Source organism: Paroedura picta, chromosome 10 (assembly GCF_049243985.1).
Source record: "Paroedura picta isolate Pp20150507F chromosome 10, Ppicta_v3.0, whole genome shotgun sequence".
NCBI classification, from domain to species: Eukaryota; Metazoa; Chordata; class Lepidosauria; order Squamata; family Gekkonidae; genus Paroedura; species Paroedura picta.
Window position 1 is genome coordinate 88,158,854 of NC_135378.1, and position 17,360 is coordinate 88,176,213.

The 17,360-nt window shown below is 51.8% G+C and overlaps 1 protein-coding gene across 5 annotated transcripts in view; it reads right to left on the minus strand.

The window, feature by feature from the left end:
• Positions 1-197: 197 nt before the first annotated feature.
• M1AP (meiosis 1 associated protein) overlaps positions 198-17,360 on the minus strand; it is a 28,149-nt gene continuing 10,986 nt past the window's right edge. For 4 of the 5 annotated variants that reach the window (XM_077301433.1, XM_077301430.1, XM_077301431.1 and 1 more), the window contains exons 3-10: positions 13,012-13,197; positions 10,887-11,070; positions 6,491-6,649; positions 5,837-5,990; positions 4,487-4,628; positions 1,836-2,042; positions 1,413-1,556; positions 198-1,102 (exon numbers count right to left, since the gene is read on the minus strand). In XM_077301433.1, the coding sequence (XP_077157548.1) occupies positions 971-1,102; positions 1,413-1,556; positions 1,836-2,042; positions 4,487-4,628; positions 5,837-5,990; positions 6,491-6,649; positions 10,887-11,070; positions 13,012-13,197 (1,308 nt within the window). In that variant the 3' untranslated portion in view covers positions 198-970. The remainder of the gene's footprint in view (positions 1,103-1,412; positions 1,557-1,835; positions 2,043-4,486; positions 4,629-5,836; positions 5,991-6,490; positions 6,650-10,886; positions 11,071-13,011; positions 13,198-17,360) is intronic. The other variant, XM_077301434.1, reaches the window with a different exon arrangement.

Here is a 17,360-nt window from a genome sequence, read left to right on the forward strand (position 1 = left end):
AGACGCTGGGACTGGCCTCCGCAAGGCCTCTTTCCCGTCTGCCAGACCTGCTTCCAGTGAGAACCAAAAGCTTGACCTTGGAGTCAGGAACTGACCCCACCTGTGTTTCCTTGGGAGCCCGAGGGAGCAGGGCCCAGGCCCTCTCCTAGGGACTGCAGGAGCACAGGAGGGTGTCATGCCTTGGCCCACAGTCATAGCTCTTTCAGGGCAACGCTTGGTGCCAGCTGTGGGCCCTGGAGTGAGAGGCTGCAGGGGAGACTGCATCGTTCGTTCTAAAGCCATTTATTGGAAGCAGAGGGGGACTCGGAGCAGAGCCCTGCAGGGAATGACCCCCCTGGCTCAAGTGGAGCCCCATACCAAGGAAGGGTAGTAAGGGAAGCTCCGTGCCCCATCTGAGCCAGGTGATGTGTGGGGGATGTTCTGGTCCCACACCTGAGAAAAGCCTGCTGTGGCCAGGGTGGATGGGGGCGCCCTCCTCCTGGATCAGCTCCAGCCCTGCGTGTGGCCAGTGCTGCTTCACAGGGCAGGGCAAGGGCTGGGCCTGTGCCCCAGAGTGCTCTCCAAGGATGGCTGCAGGGGGAGAGAAGCATGGGCCTTATCCCTGGGGAGATCCCCCATGAAAGGAGCCTACCAGTGGTGCTCATGGGTGGGATGGCTGGATGACCAGAGCAGAAAGCATCTGCCATGGCTTTTGGCCCTCCTGGCAAAGGGGTTCGGGCCCAACTGGCGGACAGCCAATTCTCCAGGCCTAGGATGGCTGCCTGGTCACGGGGCAGTAATGGGAGTGGGACCTGCAAAGCAGTCGCTAGTGGTCGGCATGGAGCCAGGGTGGAAGGTCCTGAAGCCTGAGGGCTTGAGGTGGGAGGAAGAGCTCGGGCCTCCTGGAGAGAGTGTGTGTGTGTGTGTAGGGGGGGGATGTTGGGCAGGGGGCACTAGCACAGTGCAGCCCCTGGGGGACAGAAGTCTGGTCCTATAAGGAGTCCATGAAGTCCTCTTCCTCTCTGGCGCAAAGAGCACGGGGTCCAGGGCTGGCAGGAGGGGGGGCCATGTGCAGGGGAGGCACAGTCACCCGGACTTTGCTTTTGCTCTGCCGGCTGGATTGCTGTGGACAGAAGGAAGGCAAAGAGGCGGTGGACTGGAGTGCTGCAGGTAGACTCCTTCCCCTCCCTCCCCCCCCCCCCCCCAATGATCCTGCCGGGAACCCAGAGTGGCTCATGGCTGCTGTCAGCCTGTGTCAAAGGGGCACATTGGGGGGAGAGGAGAAGACCAGCTAGGGGCTAAATACTTTAAGAAGAAGGGCTGAGCCTGCCATGTTCGGCAGCGCTGCAGGCACCTCTCTCTCTCTCCCCCCAGACCAGTCAATGCTGGCCATGGTGCCTCAAGCCGGGTCTTTGGGTCCTTCCCAACAGTACCTGGTGGGGCAGGTGCCGCTCGGCTGCTGGCTGTGCCCTGGAGGCCTGTGGCTGGCCCAGTCTGCTTCTCAGCACCTGGTACAGGTGACTGGCCACACTCAGCGGGTTGTAGGCTGGCTCCACCTGCAGCCCCTCCAGGATGCCCTAGAAGAAGAAGAAGAGGCAGGAGGCCATGGACTGGGGGTAGTCCCTCTCCTGCCTGCCCCAAGCACTCCCAGTCTACACCACATGGCTGTGCCCCCCCCCCCCCCGTAAAGAAGGGAAGTGTGAGGCGAGGCTCCTCGGCCAGAACAAACCAAGGGACCCTCAGCAGACAGACACTGCTTCTGGGGGTGTTCTTGGGACCCAGCAGGCTGCTGTTGGTGACTGAATCCCAGTTGATGACCAGCTGAGGGGGGGGGTCCGTGTGCCCCCCCCCCTTACCTCCATCCTGCTGACTTCTGCTCCAGGAAGGTCGTCGGGAAGGGGGGGGAAGGTGCAGGGCAGCAGGAGCTCTCGGGCAGCCACGGACTGGAGGAGCAGCGAGGCGGAGGTGGAAGGCAGAAGCACCTGGAAGGAGCCTGCTGGCAGGCCCCAACCACACCCCATCTCCTGATGCTCACTCCGGGCCAGGAGGGCCCACCCCCGTTCCTGGAAGAGAAAGGGAACCATGGCCTCTCGCCTCTCGCTGGGCTGCTGGGGCAGCAGTGGACTCATGGGCGAGGGAGGACTGGCCAACCCCCACAGGGTGGCTGGGCACCTCCCACTATTTCAGCAAAGGGACAGAGATTGGTTCTGGAGAAAATGGCTGCTTTGGAAGAACATCACACCCTACTGAGGTCCCGCCCCCCCAATAACTATGCAACCAGGAGCTGGCAACCCTGGTCCCAGCAGATCCCTCCTGCACACCTGACAGGTCAGGCATTGTCTGCTCTTGGAGGCCTTTTATAGGCTGACACCTACTTGAATCATAGAGTTTGAAGGGATTTCCAAAGTCATCTAGTCCAACCCCTGCTGAATACAGGAAACTCACAACTACCTGCCCATCCACAGTGACCCCAACAGTACCTCAACAGATTGGGGATTATGCTGCCATTTTATGGGTTTTTATTTTTATGTTATTGGGGATTTATGACTGTTATAAAGGGGTTTTAATTTATTTTTTGTGTAACCCGCCACGGGTTTACGGAGAGTGGTGGGATACAAGTCAAAATAATAAAATAAATACCTCTGATGCCCAGATGAGCCCCCCTTCTTTTCAGTACTGAAATTTATCACTACTAAAATTCATTTTAGCACAGTTGTTCAGTCTGTCAAGATGATCTTGTATCTTGATTCTGTCTTCTGCTGTGTTTGCTACTCCTCCCAGTTTAGTAACACCAGGAAATTTAATAAGCACCCCCTCTTTTTCTTCATCCAAAGCATTTTTAAATATGTTGAACAACACCGGACAGGTCCTGGAGGCACGCCACTTCTCTCCCAAGAAGATGATGAACAATTTACAAGCACCCTTGGGATGCGATCTGTTAATGAGTTCTTGATCCACCTAACAGGATCCATACTGCATTTTACCAACTTGTCAAGAAGAATATCATGGGACCTTATGAAAACTTTAGTGAAAGTGAGAGAGACTATATCCACGGTATTCCCCTGACCCAGCTAGGTAAAGGTAAAGGTATCCCCTCCTGTGCAAGCACCGAGTCATGTCTGACCCTTGGGGTGACGCCCTCTAGCGTTTTCATGGCAGACTCAATACGGGGTGGTTTGCCAGTGCCTTCCCCAGTCATTACCGTTTACCCCCCAGCAGCAAGCTGGGTACTCATTTTACCGACCTCGGAAGGATGGAAGGCTGAGTCAACCTTGAGCCGTCTGCTGGGATTGAACTCCCAGCCTCATGGGCAAAGCTTTCAGACAGCTGCCTTACCACTCTGCGCCACAAGAGGCTCTCGGTAGTAACTCAAAAAAGGGAAAACTTTTGTCTGACGTGACTTCTTGTTGAGAAAGCCATGCTGACTCTTGGCAATTACAGTCATCAACTCTAGCTGCTCAAGAGCTAGCTGCTTGATTATTCTAAAATATTCACAGAATCACAGAGTTGGAAGGGGCCATACAGGCCATCTAGTCCAACCCCCTGCTCAATTCAGGATCAGCCCAAAGCATCCTGTTGCAAGCTACAGACGCCAAGCTGACAGGTCAGTAGTTACCCGGATCCTCCTTTTCCCCCTTCTTGAAGATGGGGGCTACATTTGTCCTTCTCCAGTCTTCTGGCACCTCAGCTGTTCTCCAAGAATTGTCAAAATATTGGACAGAGGCTCAGAAATTCCATCTGCAAGTTCTATTAGTATCGTTGGATGCAATTCATCTGGCCCAGAAGATTTGGTTTCACTTAAAGAAACTAGGTGTTTATGGACTACCCCTACCGTGATCCTAGGCCTCAACTCCCTACCTCATCACATGAAATTATTTTGCCAAATTGAGCACAATTTCCCTCACAAGGGAAAACTGAGAAGTAGCAATTGAGCAGTTCAGCCCTCTCTTCATCACCTGTTATAATGTCACTTTCTTGTCCCTGCAGTGATCCTACCACATCCCTATTCTTTTTCTTTCTTTGAACATAACGAAAGCCTTTTTTAGAGTCTTGTGGCGCAGAGTGGTAAGGCAGCAGACATGCAGTCTGAAGCTCTGCCCATGAGGCTGGGAGTTCTATCCCAACAACCGGCTCAAGGTTGACTCAGCCTTCCATCCTTCCGAGGTCTGTAAAATGAGTACTCAGCTGGATGCTGGGGGGTAAACGGTAATGACTGGGGAAGGCACTGGCAAACCACCCCGCATTGAGTCTGCCATGAAAACGCTGGAGGGCGTCACCCCAAGGGTCAGACAGGACTTGGTGCTTGCACAGGAGGGGATACCTTTACTTTTTAAAGCCTTTTTTGTTGTGTTTATCATTTCTTGCTACCCTAAGCTCCTGTGGGCTCCCGGGTGAGTCAGAGCCCTCAGACTAGCTTGGCCTGTCCTTGGGGGGAGACGTGGAGTGGAGTGGCAGGTTTCCTGGCGCAGACTACAGCCCTGGCCTGCCACAGTTCTTCCAGACTCACCCTCAGGCAGTGGCAAAGGGCCTGGAAGCTGTGTTGGTTGGCCTCCAGCTCATCCCAGTTCAGCCGCCAGCAGCTCGTGGCCCGGATGATGAGAGGAATCCCAAAGAGCAGCGAGGCACACAGCCCTTCCACCTTCAGCACCCTGCAACAGTGAAAAACGGCCAGCCTGAGATGCAGCTCCCTCTTGCTCCAAGGGCTACAGCGTGCTGACCCTTGTGGCATCCTCCACGCTGCTCTTTCTGCCAGGAAGGAAACAGGAAGCACCATTGTGAGGGAGCTACCAAATTAATTGTAAAAAACTCTCAAAACTTTAAAGCCACCTGATAAGATTTAAAGTCTTCATTATCCATGAAAAGGGTGGGTCCTTTCTGGCATTTGAAGCCCCTCAGCATTCTAGGTGCTCTGTAGTAGTAGGATAATGAAGAACATGTCACTTGAACATGTGAACTGGATAAAATCATGTCTACAAGGATGCTTCTGTTGAAGACTGGGTCCTCCGACAGGAGGAGGGGGAGAAGGCTTTTCCTTCCCTAATAGAATTCAGATTTTATTGTGTCTGGAGACCATGCGGGCACTTTGAAATTAACTGAGTCTGAGGCTTTGTCTTGCCTTAGGGGAGTGGTATATACATTCATTAAATCAATCAATATTGTAAATGCAGTCCTAGCCACTGAGGAACGATCCTTGAAAATGAAATAAATCCGGAGGACCTGGCTGGGCTCCAAAGAAGAGAAAAGGTTTTGAGAGTTTTTTGTGATTTCACTTGGCAGCCTCCTTATCCAGGAGTTCTCTGTTGCCGTCAGTGCATGTTGCCAGGGGAAGTGCCTTCGCTTGCCCCCTTTAGCCAAGCTATGGGCCATGTACTGGCCCCCCTCCTGACTGTGGCTCAGTGGCCAGCCCATCTGCTCCAAAGGGGGAGAACTACCCTAGTGCCCCAGCCTCCCTAAAAAGCGACCTTCCCTGTCAGAGGCAGCCATGTCTTGTTGCAGCGGCCCAGTGTGTCACAGACGCACTGGACTCTGGAACGCCATGGAACTGGGTGAGGTTATGCTGCTGCTGCTGCTGCTGCTGCTGCAAACCACAAGGATCTGATCTGACAGAGAGAGGGGGAGTCAGGGAAGAGCCAGCAGAGGAGAGGGCAACGCGGGGGCATTCTTGCCAGGGTGAAGTGGAGCCTGGGTCTCCCCCTCAGGGGCATGGAGCCACACTTCAAGCCAAGGAGCTGCTCTGGGGGCTGCTGGAAGGAACCAGGAAGCACAGCAGCACCCAGCGCCTCAGCTGAGCTGGCCTGGGCTGGCTTGAGGTGGGAGCCATTGCCAGACAGTGCTTCTTCTCTTCTCTGCCAAGTACCTGACAGCCCGGAGCCTGAGTGGTGCCAAGCCATCGCCATCCTTCATCCAGAAGGGTCCAGTGGCATCCTGCTTGCTTGTTTGGTGGCCATGGAAGGCAGTGGGAAGCAGAGCAGGGTCGAGCAGCCTCTCCTGGATGTCACACTTCACACATGCTGGAGAGACAGAGGATGCAGAGTGAGCACGGGGAGGACAGCCCATCTTGCTTTTCAGGCATGAAGCTGCGGCAAGCAGGGGTTTGGAAAGATGGCCTCTGAAAGCAGCATGGTAGAACGGTGGGACTGTCAGAGAAGGGCAGCAACAGAGCACAGCAGCCAACCAGTGCCACAATGCCCAGCCTGGTGTGTGCAAACATGGATTAGCTGCCATGGTGGATGGTGGGGCTGGCCAAAGGCCGGCCATTGCAGTGGCTGAACAAGGACCTCTGCAGTCAGAGCCAGGACCCCTCCCCCCAATGTAGGTGGCTCTCTCTCCGGCCACAAGGGGAGTGGGCTGCTCTGGCACAGACCGACCTCCTCTCACTCATGCTGGGCATGTTCCAGGGCTGCTCCCACAACGGCCAGGATGGCCACACTCATCACAGATGTTGAGCCTGCTCTGGGCCCACCCTGTGCCTGCGCCAGGGCAGATCAGAGCTGCCAGGTGAGCGACTTACCTAGGCCGGCACCAGCAGCATCAGGAGGCAAGAGGAGGTGGAAGTGCTCTTGGTCAGTGCCAGCCTCGTGCAGCCAGGCCTTGAAGGAGGTCTCCAAGGACACAAGGTCGTCTTCTACCACCTGGAGGTCAATGGCTGTGCCCAGGAGCATGGTGGTCTCTGCAAGGGAAGGGAGACCATCCTGTCTTCTGCTGTTTGAGGGAGGGCAGCAAACATACTAGAATCAGGATACAGGATCATTTTGACAGGCTGGAAAAACTGGGGTAAAGTGAATAGAATGAATTTCAATAGTGAAAAATGTAAAGTTCTGTGTTTAGGTAGGAAAAATCAAACACATCATTATAGGATGGGGGAGACTGTCTTGCAGTAGTATAAGGGGTCTTAGTAGACCAGACACTGAATGTGAGTCAGCAGTGTGACTCCGTGTCTAAAAAGGCAAATGGGGTTTTGGCCTGTATCAAAGTATCGTGTCCAGATCACGGGAGGTGATGGAACTGCTTTACTCTGCTCTGGTTCGGCCTCATTTGGAGTACTATATTCAGTTTTGGGCACCCCAGTTGACAAACTGGAACGTGTCCAGAGGAGGGCAACAAAGATGGTGGGGGTTTGGAGACCAAGACGTATGAGGAAAGGTTGGGAGAGCTTGGTCTGTTTATCCTGGAGAGGAGACGACTGAGAGGGGATCTGCTAGCCAGAGAATGGAAGTCCCACAATCTGACATGCCAATTATTGTGCAGAGGGTTTGTTGACTGGGAAAGGGCAGGCTGGATATTCCTACATCGCTGAGTGAGGGCTGATGTTCTGAGAGTGAGCACGATAAGCATTTCCTTTGCCACGGCACAACGTTCTCCTGCTGGGAGAAGCATATTCAAAGTGATGTCCTTTGGAAAATCTCCCCATCTGTGAAAAACAGCCTTAGGAAACAAAGTGAAGACTCTCCTGACTTTCGGGAAGCCAGTTCAGGGAGATCTGCTGTAGCTGGCCACCAATAGAAAGCTTGGCAGGAAGAGGGTCTCAGCCCCCGGTCCAGGTCGAGCGTGGGGGATCAGGCAGAAATGCCAGAGGAGGACAGGTCTCCCACCCCTGTCTCCAACCCAGCAGCCCAGGAGGAACCATCCAAACATTGCCTCTCCCACAGTTTGTCCGTCCGTCCGTCCGCACACCTAAAGAAGGGCAGACCGCCCACAAGCAGAGAGGGAGTGCCTGAAGGAACGGACCCTTCATCCAGTGGGTGGCAGCAGAGGCCCATTCTAGTCCTGGCATCCCCAGGAGCGCTACCTTTTCAGGCACAAAAACTGTGGAAATCTTTCTCCAGATGGCCTTAAGCCACAAAGTCCTGGGCCGCTGGAACACCGATCCTGTGTTGATTTTAAATGTCTAACTCTGCTTCTATGTGGCCTTATTCTGGTCTTGGCTGTGTGTCTTTCCAATGCAATTTCACTACTGCTGCAACTCATGAATTGCAGCCACGCCCTGGGGAGCTGTCCTTCATGCTGCTTGAGCCCAGAAGGAAGGAACGCACCAGAGTGTCTTTTTTGTGGCTGGATGCCAACGGGTAGAACTGGACCCTTCTTGTGCAACCCCCCCCCCCCCCGCACACACACACACACTTTGGCTTAATGTCCCTCACATGCCTGGCCAAATGTGTGAAATCCAAACTGCACCCTATTCACCCTGATCTCCGTTTTTCCTTCCCTCTCTCTAGTGCCTGCCCATCCATGCTAACGCAGCCCAAACTGCCCAGAGCTGCAAAGAAATGTGCGGTATAGAAATCCAAATAAATAAATAAAGTGGATTTAATTGGGAGTAACAACCACAGGCATATGCATTAAATGGATGCCCTTTCCTGCAGCGTTTCATAAATGTGGAAGGTAAAGATGCTTTGGATGCCAAGGGACAGCCACTCAATACTTTGGTTGTCTTTCGACCCAATGGGGCAAGAGAGAACAACTCTGCTCCATCTTCTATATGAAAGCCCTTCAGGTATTTGAAGATGGTTATCATATCACATTTAGTTGTATTTTCTCCAGGCTAAACAGACCAAGCTCCCTCAATCTTTCCTCATACGACTTGGCCTCCAAACCCCTCACCATCTTCGTAGCCCTCCTCTGGAAACGCTCCAGTTTCTTACCAGAGATCTTACCTTCTCTTCTCCATTCCTAAAGCCTGCAACACAATTTCTTTATTTATTTTCATAGAATCATAGAGTTGGAAGGTACATCCTGGGTCATCTAGTCCAACCCCCTGCACCATGCAGGACACTCACAACCCTATCGCTCATCCACTGTCACCTGCCACCCCCTTGAGCCTTCACAGAATCAGCCTCTCTGTCAGATGGCTCTCCAGCCTCTGTTTAAAATTTTCAAAAGATGGAGAACCCACCACCTCCAAAGGAAACCTGTTCAACTGAGAAACCACTCTAACTTTATTATTACATTTATATTTGTCGCTCCCATCACAGCTGGTTCATGGCAGATTACAACAGATATAGCATACATGTAAAACCAATATAACAATAAAAAGCCCTCCTACCCCCTCCCCCACCCTTGCACTGTATACCTGGGAAGATGACAATATGACATCCTGGAGGAGGGCCTAGATCGTCCTTCACTCCGTCCAGCCTCAACCAAAGGCCTGGCAATAGAGCTGTCTTACAGGCCCTGTGGCACATAGCTCCTTAGTCAGCAGGGCCCTCAGCTGTCCTGGAAGCTCATTCCACCAGGCCAGAGTCAGGGCCAGGCAGACTTCATGTGGCCCAGGGATGTCCAGTCTATTAGCCACTGCAGAGCGCAGTGACCTATTCAGGGCATCAGGAGTTGGACAAGCATTTCTCTCCATCCAGCTATTTAGATTAGGATAGGAACCTTATCTTTACCTCTCAGCATGTAGAATTAAGTTTTCTAATAAATAATTACTATATTAGTTAAGTACTCCGTTTGTGAAAGTGCCCTTGCTTTGTTTGTTGTTTTCTCATCGCATGCACTTTGCACACGGTGCTGACTAGCCATACTAAGGCTAACTTTCAGGATATTAAGACTTTACCACAAGTCAACCAATATTTAATATCCTTCAGTAAAATGGCCACTGAAGTGGAGGGGAGGGGACCTCTGTTCCAGATGTCTTTCCAAGTGCAGGAAAGGGAATCTGCTCTGCGCACCTCCCACTTGCCAAGGGATGCTCCTCTGGTGACCACGATGACTACTAAATCCTGTCTGGACCTCATTGCTGCAAATATTGAAAGAATCCCCCAGGGACAGATGGATGGGTACCACCAAGGCTGGAACCACTCCCAGCGTGAGATACACTCTCAGCACAGAATTATATGATAGCGAAGAGTGGTGAGCCTAGGCATATGCCATAGGAGGTGGTTGTCAAAAAGTAACAAAAATTACATATTGGTTGAAGCCATAATCTACAGATCCCACTCAGCTACACTTTATAATTAGTTCAGACTTTGTATATAGAATGTATTGTTATAATTCTGACCACTGAAGAAGACCCAGTAGGGTCAAAACACGTTTGGTCTTATGTGCAGTTAGTTCTGTATAGTTTTTATGTAGTTTTTATTCTGTTTTTAAATTGTGCACCACAATAAATATTTACTGTTTTTATAATATTTTATTGTACAGCTCAACTTATGAGTTCCCACTTGTAAAGGTTTTGTTTTGTTCCTTTTTTGGTTTTGGAAGGGACTGAGACCCGACTGTGGACAAGGCTCTTTTAGTCTTTCCCATGCCTGTCCACAGAGCAGACCGAAGGGCACTGCTGTGCTCACATTCCTCAGGCTGCAGAAGAGGAACTCCCGTGGCTTCTGTGGCATCACCCACCTCCTCCACTCTTTGACTGGATGGGCTTCCCATGCCTCTGCTCCCCTGAATCGTGTTCTTCCGTGGGTTAGCTATCTCCCTCAGCTAGATAGGTGCTGCCCATGCTGGAGAGCCAAGCAGGGCAATTAGGCCTTCTTGTGTCTCCTACCGGAGGGCCAGCAACAGGGGGAAGAGGGAAAACTTGTCTCGGGACAAGGCTGGGGGGGCTTCTGGACAAGGCCTGGGCAACCCCAGATCGCCTGTGCACACCAACTGGGACAGGCTGGCTGGCCCACAGACCTTTGGCTGCACAAAGGCTGGCCCGGCCCAAGGAGATGAACCACTGCCCAGCATGGGGATGGCCCCTGCCCCCACCCAGTGGGAAGTTGAGCAGTCCTTGCCTGGTATGTCACTGCCCATCGGGAAGATTCTAGAGCAGCAAGGCCTCAAGTCAAGCACACCTGACCTTCCTGGCCCCTGCCAGGCTGTTCTCCGGAGGTCCCCAGCACCCACTCTGAGGACTGGCAGCTCCTCATGTCAGGGGCCTTTGCCAATCCTTCCAACACCCCCCACACAAGGGCCAGACTCACCGATGCCGCTGGCCTCCCCTTGGCTCATATGGCTGATCCCCTTGGCTTTGGATGCCTCTGGCAACAGAGTCCTGCTGATCACGATTACTTGCAGCTGGTGAAGACTGACCAGGTCAATGCCCTGCAGCCCAGCCTCCAGTTGCTTGACCATCTCTGTGCCGACCTGGCTGGTCAGGACTGTGACCTGGAAGAGGGGGCATGCTGCCGTGACTCAGAAGAACCCCCCCCCCGTGTGCTGCGTGATGGTGGGTCCCAGCCAGGAAGGCATTTGATATCCACACCCGATGGGATGATGGGGATCGATTGCGCTTCCAAACCCTGAGGCAGGGAACGCTGGCTAGCACGTTCCAGCAACCTGAGCGCAGCTGTACCAATAACACGTACAGCTACGTCAGCATGATGTCACAGTTCAAAGACGGGAGGTGTCCTGGGGGCAAATCCCAACTTAACCACAAGGCAGAGTGGCTGTTCAGGGGCAGGACACTGTCTTACAGCCATCTCACCTGGCTGTGATGAAGATAAGGGAGTGTGGGGGAGGCAGGTGTCGAACTCTTTTGGGGAACATGGCTGATTAAAATGAACGCCATAGAACTCTGCTGTTTCTTGCTGAACAACAGCTTGGTAGGCTGTCTCCAATGGTCCAAACCCTGCCCCCAAAGCGTCACATGCCAGAGCCCAGAAGCCTAGGAAGTCACAGTTTGGCCGGATTTTTTCCTGCTGCTTGGGAGGTCTTTCCCGTCCTTTGCTGCTTCTCTCTGCGCAAACTGATGTTCATGGCCTCTGGCAATCCTTGAAGGGCAGTGGACTTAAAAGGGCCAAACAATGGGAAGCTGCTGAACACACAGCTTCAAGGTACAACAAACAGTTCCTGCAGCTCTGGAACAGGGTGCCAGGGAAGGCCCCTTCTCACTGCACACCACGAGCCTGAGTTAAAGTGGGCTGCTGAAGACTTGCCTAAGAGTGTTCCCCACAGCAGCTCCATGGCTGAGGGGACAGCAAGCCAGGCCCAGGAACGGGACTCATTTGAAAGCATGCTGCAGACCTTTAGGTGGCGAGGGCTGGGGGACGTCCTGGGACAGGTTCCCAGCACGAGGGACTACTGGGGATCTTCCACCTCAGGAAATGCAGGAAGCACCCACACTTGACCGGAACTCCTGTGTGATTCTCAGGCGCCTTTGCAAGGTGCCTGGTGCCTATGATACAATTCTATGATATGATCTGGTGGTTCTCCTGAAGGAGACTCAGAGAAAGAACAGACCCACCCCGGTCTGAGGAGGAGCTGGGGCTCAGCGCCACTTGCCAAGTGGTCCCCCTCGCGCCCCATCCTTGAGTGGCCTTCTGCTTCTTCCTCCAGCTGAGTAGTGGTGGAGCTTCAGTTCGTGGCACAGCTGAGAATGGCGAAAGGGCAGCTGTCAGGTCTTTGCTGCATCTGCAGGGAGGGTAGGTGTCTAAAGAGACTGCAGAAGGGAAGGGGCAGGGGGACCAGGGGCGTGCGTGGATGTCATCCTGACCCATTCCCATTCTGCTTGCTGCTGGTTCCATGGGGGGGGGGAATGTTTTTGTGCCTTCTCCCCTTGAAGGAGCAGTCCCTGTTGAGAACAGGCAAGTTGGGACTGGACTCTCAGTCCCACTGGAGGCCTGGCTCCCTTGTTAGGAGGGAACAAAAGGCTGCCCAAGTATCAGCATGGTGGTGGTGGTGGTGGTGGGGATAACCCTGGGCAGGCAAGCCCCTGTGAGGCAGGTGCTGAACTCCCCAGCTGGACTCCCTAGCTGCACTTACACCTGCAGGAAAAAGAAGCCGAGAAGAGCAACACCACTCTGTGCCTACTGGATGGCTCAGTGTGCTTCTCGAGCTGGCCTGGCTGGCACGGGGAGTGGGATGTCCTTTGGGCATGGCTTGCCAGCAGCTTCCCTCTCCCCAAGCCCTTGCGGGACTCAGGGCAGCTGGGATGAGCTGTGTCCAGGTGGTTATCCATGGAGAAGCAGCCGATCATGTGAGTGAGAGACACCAAAAGAGACATCTCCCTTTTCTCTCTACTCAGTGGTGGAGTCAAAGTTCTAGTTCCCTTAAGGTCCCCCAAACCTTTGGGCCCAGCACCCTGGCCACCTCTCAGGCCCACTTTACCTCAACGAATGAGCTACTCAGGGAAGTGCCTGCTGGGCTCTGCTTGGTCAACTGCTTAAGTTGCTGCAGCCCGTCCTTCACAGCCTGGGTCACGGCATCCTCCTTTGGTTGAAACACCCCTTCTGCTGGGAAGGCCCGGAGCTCTGCCAGACATCTCTGCAGACGAGCAAAGCCCCCTTTCACAGGCTGCAACAAAGGGAGAAAGGAAGGAACAGAGAGGAGGCCCCAGGATCTCCTGGCTTTCCCTTCTACAGGACAGCCACAGGGCTTACCTGCACTCAGTGGCACTGAGCATGCTGTAAACCTGACCTGTTCTCTTTGTTGCTGGTGGTAAACACTGCTTTTGGCTCTGCACATAGGGCCTACTACGTACTGGGATTCCGGGAGCATTCCAAACCACAGGCATGGCAGGCATGCTGAGACCAAGTGTGGCCAGTTTCCAGAGCAACAAAGGCCTCTGGAACCAGTCAGGGCAGGGCAGCAGATGTAGGAGGAGAGATCAAAGCTCGTTCTGCTTCCGTTGGCCAAGAGAAAGCTAATGTAAATGTGGTCCCCACAGCTGGGGGCCAGGCAAGGAAAATAGGAGCGGCCTGGCTCAAAACCATGCTCTGTGACCTAATCACACCTGAGTGCCCGCAAGATATGAATGGGAGGGACATGCTGGAAACTTAATTCCAAGGCATATGAAGGCCAATGTGGATGTTTGACAAAGCAGACTTAAACTTTCCCATCCACAGTTTTCCCAGCCTGGAACAGTCCCAGTTCCTGCTGGGAAACTTCATAGGAACTGAAGTCTCCGCATAAGCGGTGGATAAGTTCCTCAGAAGAAAATACAGACGTAAGAAACATACTAGGAGCTCTGGGGAACCCAGTAATCATCTTCTTTCCCGTTGGATCTGCCTTTTGTCTGTTCTTCTGAATGGCTCCAAGAACCAAACAGCCAGAGCACCCAAAGAAGAGCCAACAACTCCCAGTTGTCATGGGGGTTCTGTTCACCTAGGCCATATAGAACCATAGAATTGGAACCCCCTGCTCAATGCAAGATCACCAAAGAAAATCCATGATAAGTATTTGTCCAGTTGATGTTTAAACACTGCCAGTGAAGGGGAGCTCACCATGTCCTTAGGCAACTCCACTGCTGAAATTCCCCCCTCCCATGTCTACCATTCTAAAGGTAAAGGTAAAGGTATCCCCTGTGCAAGCACCGAGTCATGTCTGACCCTTGGGGTGACGCCCTCCAGTGTTTTCATGGCAGACTCAATACAGGGTGGTTTGCCAGTGCCTTCCCCAGTTATTACCGTTTACCCCCCAGCAAGCTGGGTACTCATTTTACCTACCTCAGAAGGATGGAAGGCTGAGTCAACCTTGAGCCGGCTGCTGGGATTGAACTCCCAACCTCATGGGCAGAGCTTTCAGAAAATATTTCTGCTGCCTTACCACTCTGCACCACAAGAGGCTCATGTCTACCATTCTACACATAGTTTAAAGCCATTACTGCTGGTCCTCTCCTTTATTGCCAACAGGAACTGCTCCCTGCCCTCTTCAAATACTTTAAGAGGGCCATTCTGTCCCCTCCCCACCTCCTCTTCTCCAGGCTGAGCATTCCAAGTCCATCAGCCTTACCTCATAGGACTTGGTCCCCAGGCCGCAGGATCATCTTCGTCACTCTCCTCTGCACCCTCTCACTTTTGTCCACATCCTTTTTGAAGAGCTCTGATCAAAGAAGCATGCTGAGCAAGTGCATTGAGGGCATCCAGACTAGGCTGCCAGCACAAAGAGTTGCCCACCTCAAAGTGGGTCCTGGATTTTTTTTTTAAGTAAGACTGACCTTCAGGTTACAGGGGGGAAATGGCAGTGTTGGAAGACAGATTCTATGGCATCACTCCACCACCCCAACCTCCCTCCCCTCCCCAAACTCTGTCCTCTGCCTCCCCCAAATCCCCAGGAATCTCCAAGGCTGGGGATGGCAAGCGTTGTGTTTGCAGGTTTCACCAGCCACTTGATGGAATCATAGCTAAGGCAGGAGGGGTGTTGGGCATGCGGACTATTGGGACTGCAGATCAGGAACTGCAGTTCAAATACCAGCAACTTTTAATTGTACCATGTCCTAGGGAGGGGATTCTTTTTTTTTACTTAGTATCACTGAATAAGTTGGAAGGAACCTCATGGGTCATCTAGTCCAACCCCCTGCACTATGCAGGACACTCACATCCCTATCGTTCATCTAACAAGAAAAGATTTTTCAGTTATGTGAGGAGCAAACGTAAAGTAAAGAAGGCACTAGGCCCACTGTTGGGTGCGGATGGACAAACTCTAATGGAGGATGCAGAGAAAGCAGAAAGGCTTAGTGCCTATTTTATATCTGTTTTTTCCCACAGGTCAAAGTGTTTAGGCACATCTAGAGATGGCTGTAGCTAAAGGATAGTGTCTGGGTGGCAGGTTAACATGATTAGAGAGGTTGTCGAGAGGCATTTAGCTGCACTGGATGAGTTCAAGTCCCCTGGGCCGGATGAAATGCACCCAAGGGTACTCAAAGAACTTTCCAGAGAACTTGCACAGCCCTTCGGAACCTCTTTAAGGACTGGAGATGTCCCGGAGGACTGGAAGATGATTCTATGATTCTATGTCAATATGAGGGGCTATTATCAGGAGACGGTGTGCACCTCACAAGGGATGGAAAAAGTATTTTTGAGAGAACCCTTGCACACCTGGTGAAGAGGGCTTTAAACTAGACACAAAGGGGGATCGAGACGTAAATTCAGAACTTGGTGTGATGGCAAGATCTGAACATGAGAAGATCTCAAATTTACAGGGAATGTTACATGATCAGGGAACTACTAGCTTACAAGGAAGTTCAAAAACCAAAACCATGAGGCACACAAAGGATGGACTACTATGTCTCTACACCAATGCACAGAGTATGGGAAACAAGCAGGAGGAACTAGTAGTCGTAATAGAGGAAGGCAGCTATGACCTAATAGGAATCACAGAAACTTGGTGGGATAGTACTCACAATTGGAATACTAAAATTGAGGGGTACAATCTATTCAGAAGGGACAGACAAGAAAAGAAGGGGGGAGGTGTAGTAATATATGTTAGGAATCCTTATACTTGTGAAGAAATACAGGTACCCGAGAATGAAAGTTCAGTTGAGTGTATTTGGGTAAATATAAAAGGAAATGGGAGTGGTATTATTGTGGGGGTCTGCTATAGACCACCAAGCCAGTCAGAGGACTTGAATGAGGTACTACTAGACCAAACTACGCAATTTTCAAAAAAGAGGGAAACAATTGTCATGGGTTACTTCAATTACCCAGATATCTGTTGGAAGACCAACTCTGCTAAAAATACAAACTCTGTTAAATTCTTAACTTGTCTTGCCGACAGCTTCATTTCCCAGAAAGGAGAGAGGGGAACCAGGGGTTCTGCTATTTTAGACTTGATTCTCATCAATAGGGAAGAACTGGTAGATGAGGTGGAAGTAGTGGGCACACTTGGTAGCAGTGACTATGTGCTTTTGGAATTTTCAATTGTGGGAAAGAGAAAACCTTTACATAGTCGTACATATAGACTAGACTTCAGGAAAGCTGATTTTCACAGACTTAAAGGTATGTTGCGTAGAGTCCCGTGGTCAGGAAGACTTAAAGAGATGGGAGTCCAAGAGGGCTGGGAGTTTCTTAAAAGTGAAATATTGAAGGCTGAATCACAAACAACGGAAGTGGCAGAGAAAGCAGAAAGGCTTAGTGCCCTTGTCCATCATCTTCAGGACCTCTTTAAGGACTGGAGATGTCCCGGAGGACTGGAAGAGAGCAAACGTTATTCCGATCTTCAAAAAAGGGAGGAAGGATGACCCGGGAAACTACAGACCAGTGAGTCTGACCTCTGTTGTGGGGAAAGTAATGGAGCAGATATTAAAGGGAGCAATCTGCAAACATCTGGAGGACAATTTGGTGATCCAAGGAAGTCAGCATGGATTTGTCTCCAACAGGTCTTGCCAGACCAACCTGGTTTCCTTTTTTGACCAAGTAACAGGTTTGCTGGATCGTGGAAATTCGGTTGATGTCATTTACTTGGATTTTAGTAAAGCTTTTGACAAGGTTCCCCATGATGTTCTGATGGATAAGTTGAAGGACTGCAATCTGGATTTTCAGGTAGTCAGGTGGATAGGGCATTGGTTAGAGAACCGCACTCAAAGAGTTGTTGTCAATGGTGTTTCATCAGACTGGAGAGAGGTGAGTAGCGGGGTACCTCAGGGCTCGGTGCTCAACCCGGTACTTTTTAACGTATTTATTAATGATCTAGATGAGGGGGTGGAGGGACCCCCATCAAGTTTGCAGATGACACCAAAT